We start from the raw sequence: 8,785 nt of genomic DNA, 5'->3' as shown, positions 1-8,785 counted from the left end.
TTTTTTTTTTTTTTTTTTTTCCTTTAAGCAGCTTTCATTGAGAACCTGACAGAGCGGAGTCATCGCTCTGTCATTCCTAAGGCTCATTTCTTGCTGACTGCTCGAATCAATCACGTTCAGCACACACAGCCCCCGTTTCTCAGCAGGGACTGTACCTGCTGACAAACCCCAGGTATTGGGACACCGAATTACAGACTAGGAATCCTACGGGAGTAGACAGCAGCTGTTCAGTAAACTATGTAGTTGGGTACAGTAGCACAGGAGCTGATAACTACGGTGCAGTCACACTGACTGTTGGGTTTTGGTTTTGTTTTCCTCTGGCAGAAAATGCATTTTGAGAAGATCTCGTTCTTCTTTCAGCCCCTGCAAGAGCGTGCATCCTTCTTCACAAGGGTGTTATCAGCATCTTAGGACTCTTCTTTGAATTCCTAATGCCAGCGGTTTGTTGCCCGTTTCTGAAGCTGAAAGCAAGTCAAAGGCTGAGAAGCTGGAGAACATTTTACACGGTGTCGTCAGACACATCTCCCTCCTAATTAGCACTGCTAAAATAACGATGTTACGCTACTAATATAAACATTAGGAAAAAGCAAGTGCTCTGTAATAATAAGAATTCTTATTCTGGAAGCATAATGACAGCTTCTCCTACCGACCAGGAATTTGATACAGGCAATTCCAGCTTTTTCAAACTATTATGGCTTACAAGGGCAAATTCTGCTCCAGTACAAAATCTCAGGAAGCTGGATGGTAGCGATGCAGCTACACTTTGGATAATTAATTTTATATCTGCCACTCCCAAGAGTTCTCCTCCCACAACGGTAACTCTCAAGCATTGCCTGTCTCCACTGCACCAGCAGTGTGATGCACAGGCACAGATTGCAGCAGAGATGTTTGCTCAGGGTACCCTGAAGAACAACGGTGCTGGGACAAGAGAACTGTCACTGCTTATAGCTACACAAACCAGGAGAAAAGCTGTCCTGGCATGTCTCTGGCCTCCCAAATTAAAGATAATTTCTATGTTTAATTTGGAATAATACTTAATGAACTTACACTGAAAGTGTAAAGTGTTTTGTAATGCAAATCCTCCTACTATATTAATAGTTTAAATGAGGAGACTGAATTTTAGAAAAGGAAGGAAAGTGTTGGGAGAGATGAAGCAACAGCCTCAAGGTGTCGTGAAGGTCAGCTCTGATTTGCGAGCGCCCACTTCCAAGCACATCAGTGCTCAGGTTCAGAAATTCTGGAGAAACTGCGTAATGTCAGTGTCTGTCAAATTAACAGCTAAAAATAAAAAAATCTAAAGGGCACTTTGAAAGCTTTGATGTTTTGTGGTGGATCTGATGAAACGTGTTTAGTGATGGTGAAAAGGGACTGGGCAGAAGGAGGTCCTGAGCTCTTGGGAAGCGTAGGATGAAGGAAAGCCCCCTTACCATTTCACCGTCAGCATCTGCTCAAAGCTCTCGGGCAGGGGGTTGCCGTAGCTCTCAGGGAGAAACAGAGTGAGGATCCCGATCAGCACGGTCAGGCTTCCCATCAGGATGTATGGCAGGAACCTGTCATAGGCACCTGGCAGAATACAGGATGTCACAGGACGTCATTTTATATCTCCACAATCAACAAACCCATGTGTAAAATTTATATTCCAGACATTAAGGTTAAGCAGAATTAATTTGAAACATTTAATTGAAACAATTAATTTTGTTACATCTGGTATCTTCTAGCAAACAAAGGGATTTTTCAATTGTAAATCTACGAAGTGTGCTCTGAGATGGTCCCCACCGCCACCAGCAGCTTCATGCCATCCCCTGTGTTTCTGTAGCAGCTAGTAGGGATTTTTGTACATTTTCAGCTGGGATAGCCAAGATCTTTGCGAGGTGACAGCTCTGCTGGGGCCACTGCTGGAGCCACCAGTACTACGCTGTCATCGGGAACCAGATCCTCCCTTAAATAATTCCATGGGAGGGAACAGTGGTGCTCAGAAGCCACCAAGCACACATCAGCCACCTGGGCTTGTGCGAAAGAAGGGAAGAGACTGAAGGCAGCTGAACAGCTAATTTCGGATTAATGGGCCACTAACTGGGGAATCCTTAAATACCCTCCTTATTTCAAGGTGAGGAAGCGTCAGGCCTCCATGGCACACAGGAGGCTTTGACCTTGGTCTGCTCGGAATCTGATTTTGGACTAGAAGGCAGCGGCCCCTGCCAGCAGCCTGAAGCAAGCGCACAAGTGTTCGGGCAGGATGCGAGAGCAGGTCACAATAGCACCGCAGTGAAAAGGACCTTCAGTGCAGGGATTAGCTGGGACTTAAAGGGTTTAAGGGAGAGAAAGTACTAAACTGGGCTTGACAGCTTTATTTTTTGTTTGGGATGGAGCAGTGTGCTTTATAACATATGGAATAAACTGGGATTAAAGTGAAGCCCCCTGGGTATTTCACAGAGAGCCAGAGTTTGGGATTTGATCTCTTCTGTGTTCATGTGCTGGATGAACTGCAAGGTCCCAATTTAGCTGGAGCAAATAGCAGCAGCTGAGGAGTTTCTCCTAAAACTTCCTAAAGTTTAGGAAACTATTCTGATGACTAGAACAAGATTGTTTTAAAGGCTGAGCCTATGGAAACCTGTGAGAAAAAAAAAACAACCCAAAACAACAGTAAAAACTTTATCGTGTCTACATCTCTCAATTACTGTTACTAGTGCTGCAACGGAGGGTGGAGACCCTAAGGAGCATCACAGCCATGCTGTCCCTTTGACTTTGCTTTTTTTACTCCTTTTTTAAACATTTTTTTTAACTTTTTTTTTCTTTTTATTTTACTTTTTAAAACTTTTAAAAAATTTTTTTTACTTTTGCTTTTTTACTTTTTAATTTGCATTGTACAAATACAAAATAAAGACAATGTATTTTCACCATTCTTGGCGCTGTGTGTTGCAATCACGCTGGAGTGCAGAGGTGAGCTGCCCTGGCAGTGCCCTCTCCCCTTTCCTGGCACCAGCATTAACCCATGGCAGTACCCCAGCAACGCTCCATGCTCATTTTTTAATCAAAGGTCTCAGCTGGAATCAAAACTCGTTTGGCACAGGGGAGAGCTGTCTCGGGTCCAGCGATGGCAGAAGGAAATAAATCACATGCGAGTGAAAGGAGATGGAGCACTGGACTGGAAAGCTGGTATTCAGATATTTCCACTCTTAATCCCCTAATCTCTGCCCCCCTTTCCTGGCTGCAACATGAGGATCACTTCTGTGTACGTTAAAAGAAAAAAAAAAAAGATTTATGAATTAATATTTGTGCAGCACTCAGGATGTGATGGTAATGAGTGTCAAAAAACCTCCCATGTGGGAATCCGTAATTTTGCTCACAGACCAAGGCATGAACAATAAAGAAAAGCAAAATGAGTCCTGAGGTGCCTGGTTTAGGAACTCAAAAAAATAACTTCATGAAGGTCACAGCTAAACACACTCCTGTGCTGCTTAATCTGCATGTTTTCTACTAAAAGACAAGAAACGAAGGGACATAAAGCTGGGACTGCACTGCAGAAGCTCCGATCACTTTTCTGGGCAGTCGTGTAGCTCAAGGCAAGAAAGGCAAGAGGTCTCACCCAGGTAAACGAAGTAAGGAGCAATGATGCTGCCCAGCCTGGAAGCCGTGGATGTGGCTCCGACTGCCATGTTCCGGACAAGCGTCGGGTACAGCTCCACATTGTAGACGTAAAGCATTGAAAACGCCGCTGTGATGCCAAATTTTCCGAGCATCACCAGGCCAATAGACAGGACGTTATAATCTGGAGGAGAAAAAATAAAATCAAGGTGAATAAACAACACTCTGTGCTTCTTATTCGTATTCTTCTACATCTCAAAGATCATATAATTTTTTTTCCCTAGCGGTTGTGGGTTTGGTTGCTGTCTTTTTATTTGATTTTATTTTTTTATTATACAATATATTAGCTCCATCCCTAGATGGCTCCAAACTTCCCACTGAGCATAAGACCCGCAGAGATTTGCACACAGTAAAATCTGGAAGACTCACGGGTTCTTTTAGCCTCTAAACAGATAAAATCACAGTACACTCTTGGCTCTCATTTTACGAGCTGGTTCCCCTGGACTATAAAAAGCTCAGTAATTTGACACAATAAATGAGGGCCGTGTGTGACTCAGCACATACTGATGAAAAAAAAAATAATCATGGCTCAAGTGGTCAACAGAAACTTGACCTCAAATTCCCAATTTGGTCATGGTTTCCAGTAATTTTTCAGAAGTATTAGATAGTGCTGTTAAATATTTCTAACATTTTATATAGTTAAATCCTGTATGGCATCCTGTACCTGCAGGAACGAACTGAATGAGGAGGACAACACCCCCCCCCAAAAACAACACGCCCGACACGGAGTAGCGGCGAGGGAGGGAGCGGAGGAGAAGCCAGGCGATCACGTAAGCTGGAACTTCAATAACGGCCGCGAGGAAACAGTTGACGTAGGCATTGCCGTGCCAGTTTGGAGTGCTGAGGGACAGGCCAAAGTAACCAACTGATGTGAAAAACCTGAGAAAAGCAAGAAAAACCAAATTATTCCAGAAACGCCCGTCTCTGAGCACCTCCAGTGTTGCCTCAGAGGTTGTTACAAAAATAGGATGTCTCAAAGCATCGCCACAGGCATTGTGGCTTAAAAAAAAATAAAAATCTCCGTGCCAACCCCATATTGTTAAGTCTGCCATCCCTTCCAGCGACTGCATCCACAGCGGCGTGAAGAGACCTGCCACTTCTCTGTCCTCCCTGCACACACTACACCAAGCCACAGGCTCTGTGGAAGTCGCTCACAAAGGCTCTGCGCTGCAGCGGGCTCATTAACGGCACAATGACACGACTCCCGAGAGCTTCCCATGCCAGCTACGGTCCTACTGGGAGACAGCTCCAGTGATGGGATCTCCCACCCTCAGTGGTTCCGTGACATCTGATTTAATCTTCACCAGAGAGATGGATGGTCAGGATTCAAATCTCAAAAGTGCCTTACTACAGCACGCCAAGTGTGCCAGCCAGCACCTTTCTGCTGGGGGAAATAGGTACAGAAAAGGGTCCTGGTTTGTCTGTGTGCTATTACTGGGTCCTCAGTCCTCGTGGATGCCCAGCAGGGACCAGGATCTCACTGGGATGGGCACAGAAACAGAACAAAACGCTGGCCATGGGTCTGGTCCTTGTTATGTTACTGAGCTGCTGCCTTTGCTTCAAGAAGGCCATTTCACATAGAGATTATAGAGATGGGAGCTTCTTAAAAAAACCTAAAAAATAATTAAAATTAATTTAACTTTTTTTAACTAAAAAAAAGCGCAACAGAATTTAAAAAACACAAGTTGTTGCATACAGTTTCCTAACTATTTTACATCTGCATTGAGGCTACTCTCTCCAAAATCTCCTGTATTGACGCAGTGTGGGTGCAAGGACCACGTACTGGCCAAGGACTGTGTGGAGATGGGCTCCGAGGCTGAGGCTTATTATCTATCAGAAACTGTTCTAGGGCCTGGGTACTTTACGAATACACATTTCCTTACCACAAAAGTAATGACATAATAGTAATAGTTGCAATGTTTCGGGTTCGAAATAGGTCCAGAAGGATAGCCTTCTGCTGCTGCTGAGGCTTCGAATCCTGCATCTGAAGGAAAAAGGAAAACAAAACCAAAAAAATTCCCACACACCTACGAGCAAAACAACCTCTGCACACCCACAGGGCTGGGCAGTTGTGAAGGTACGACTCTACCGGGAGATAACCAGTTAGCCCCAGGGCCACGTCTGCACTGGGGAGGGTGGTCCTTGGGTAAGGCTTGTCTCTGCACCCAGCTGCACTCCTGGGAGTTTCCAGTTTTTTTGTTAAACAGAAGCAGCACTGAGACCACCGCAGCATGCTGATGAATTCAAAAAGAGTATCAGCGTCATTGAAGAGTATCAGGGACAAGAAAGATGCATTAACGTTTCCTTAAGGATCTAACACAGCACTTCCAGGAGCAACCTCATCACCAAAGGCATTTTTCTGTGCACTGTCCACTCAAATCTCTTCTCTTCAACCTTCACAAATGATGTGCAATAGACTCATAAAATCGCCCAGTTCTGCCGCCTGCCTGCCAGCACCCTGCTGGGGAGGGGGACGGATGCCAGAGCTCGGTGTCGTGGCCAGGACGCGCCATGGGAGCATCCACCACCCCGGATCGGAGACGGAGGGTCTGGTTTGAGGCTCGAAGCAGGAATCTTCTGGGCGGCATGAGGATGTCCTTCTGCCTGTAGAGAGCCCTCGCCGGGGCAAAGCCAGTGCTTGTGGCCAGACTTCCCCCCAACCCAGAGATTGAACCCCCCCTGGCCCTCCCTGGGGGCTCACCCCCAAGATTTCCTTTCCTAGGAGGAGAGGATGGTTTCCGAGGAATATCTTTCAGCAACGTTTGAAAAATACTTCCAACAGAGGACTTAGCATGCAAACATCATCCTCAGGCTTTAGGGGACAGACACTTTGGCACACGAGATTCCCATGAAATAAAGGACAGCTGAGCTGCTGCTTGGTCTCAAAAACACACAGGGGTGATGAAAAGCAAACTCATGTGCTGGAGCCTGAAAAAGTCATGCCCAGTATGAAAGACAACTGAACTCTGTGAAGTACAGAAAGTGCTTGTCCATGGTTTTTCCAGGGTGAGCTTCCTGTAGCTAGAACACGCACTTGAATTCTCACGAGAACATACACTTGGAAAAGAGATCTTCAGCAGCCCAGCCAAAACGCCAGCGTGATGTTCAAGAGATGGTTTCTGCGCGCAGGAGGTGTGGCATGGAGCATCGCCCTCCCGCAGACACTGCGAAGAGCACGCGATGCTTTGCTTTTGGCTTTACTGGAAGATATGAAACGCAGGTGCTGGTGTAATGCAGGAAGGTAAGATCTGGTGTACAGACACGGGGTCACTGCCGACACAAGGCTGGAAGCGTTGCTGGTTTCTTTGCACGTGAAAAACATCTGTACCTCTGCGGCAGGAGCCCCCGCAAGGGCAGAGCCACGAGGACCGGCCGTCCTGCTGCCGCTGCGCTGCTCCCCGGCTTGCTGGGGCTGGGTTTGTGCTAGGCTTTCTCCTTTTGACCAATAAACACGAAATACGAGAATAAAAAAAAGGCCTGAAGAGCTTAATGTTCTTCAATGTTGCACTTTTCAAGTGCCCTTGGAGCACTCGGGTGCTTTGGCTGGTTTGTGCAGCCTGGGGACTCCCTGGGGGCTCCAGGCAGCCCCCCACAATGGGGGCTGATTTAGGGTCCCCTGAACAGCAAACTGCTAATATGGCAAACTGCTGTCATGGGGACAAACGCAGCTTCCTCGGGTCTCCTCGATGCCCCAAGGATGGAGCAATGTGGGTCTCCCTTGCTCTGAAAACCACAGCTACTGCTGAGGAAGAGATTTTACTGCAAAAAGCAAATAAAAACCCCTCTCTGGCTTCTCCTGTGGAACCAGCACTTACCTCAGCCCAACAGTCGCTGCCAGCCCCTAAGAGCTGCTGGTGCAAACCATCATCTCCCTGCTGGCATTGCCCAACAAGTCAGCTGGCCAAAGGGGGAAACTGCCGGCGAGGTAAAGTACCAGGACATAGGCAACATACCTCTGCAGTGTTGAAAAGCATGGCGGGGACTGGAACGCCATTTAGTTTTGCAGCCTTTCGGATAATAACTTCTGCCTCCTTATATCTTCCCTGGGAGATGAGCCATCGAGGGGATTCAGGAATGATCCTGCAGGAAGTTTCAGAATAAATGACTCAGTGTTTTCCCAAAAATAAAAAGTTATTAAAAACACATGCATCGTTTTTATGAGTTACGCTCTCGTCTCACAGGTTGCTCGCAGCAGAATGCAGTCAGCACAGAAGCATGTGGGCAATGAAATTCATGGATTTGTCCCACTGGGAGAATTCAAATAGATGGGATGTGTTTATTCTGGTGCTGAAGCAGACGCATGCTTGGGCCCTTGTCCTGGCCAGCTGGTTTTTAAGGAATAATTGGCGTCCACCAGAAAAAAAAAGACACAGATGTCACCAGGTAGGCATCAAAGATGGGGGTAGCTTAGCCAGTGTTGAGCAAAAATATTCTTAGGAAAGTGCAACAATGTGGAAATGCTTTAAATACGCACAGGGTGTGTTGAAAGGCTCTGTGTCACAGGAAGCTCAGATACAAACCCGAGTCCTACCCCAGCTCTGAGGCAGCTCTCCCCACCAGAGGACAGCGGCAGTGTCCCCTTGCAGAGCTGATGGCATTTTCTAATCCCAGCACGTGTTGAGTGAATTGCCACCAAACACAGGACAGAACCTCTCACCTCTCCTGAGCTACATCCTTTGTTCTAAACAGATGCTCCCTTCCTCCCCTGAGCCAGCAGCATTTTTTCCTCTCCTTGGAAAAAAGCAGCTCAGATACTCCTTGGCTGATGGGCTCCCTAAAGGACGGACCCAAAGCCACGTCAACGCTTCCGAGCCTCAGATGGTTCAGACCAGATGGTTCAACCACCAACGTGACTTTCTGGAGGTGAGCTGTCTCCTCTGCTCTTCTTTGGGGGCAAGCTGAGGAACAGCTGGGCTGAACCTGGAGGTGGATAAGAGCGTCTGGAGTTCGGAGGCAGATACAGAATTCCCAAACTGCTCCAGAAAGCCGGTGAAAAAGTGGCTTCAAGCAGAGGGCCAGCACCAAGGCTCTGCAGGTCATGAATTTGACTTAAAACTGGCAAAATAACCCCAAACAAAAATATCCCCCCAACTCCCACCTCAAGGCAAAGCCTCCTCACATGGCAAATATTAAAAAAAAA

The 8,785-nt window shown here is 46.8% G+C and overlaps 1 protein-coding gene across 1 annotated transcript; it reads right to left on the bottom strand.

Annotated features, from left to right (window-relative positions):
• Positions 1 to 385: 385 nt before the first annotated feature.
• LOC104460342 (solute carrier family 22 member 4-like) lies at positions 386 to 7,750 on the bottom strand (the record flags this gene model as incomplete). The annotated part of the gene is made up of 6 exons (XM_010075708.1): positions 386 to 461; positions 1,428 to 1,563; positions 3,587 to 3,769; positions 4,310 to 4,524; positions 5,529 to 5,629; positions 7,599 to 7,750. Coding segments are annotated over 6 exons (863 nt in total), but the record flags the coding sequence as incomplete, so codon positions are not given.
• Positions 7,751 to 8,785: the final 1,035 nt, after the last annotated feature.

Source organism: Pterocles gutturalis, unplaced genomic scaffold, assembly GCF_000699245.1.
Source record: "Pterocles gutturalis isolate BGI_N339 unplaced genomic scaffold, ASM69924v1 scaffold46557, whole genome shotgun sequence".
NCBI lineage: Eukaryota > Metazoa > Chordata > Aves > Pterocliformes > Pteroclidae > Pterocles > Pterocles gutturalis.
The sequence above is the reverse complement of the archived record's forward strand: the minus strand, read 5'-3'. Positions and strand labels throughout refer to the sequence as shown.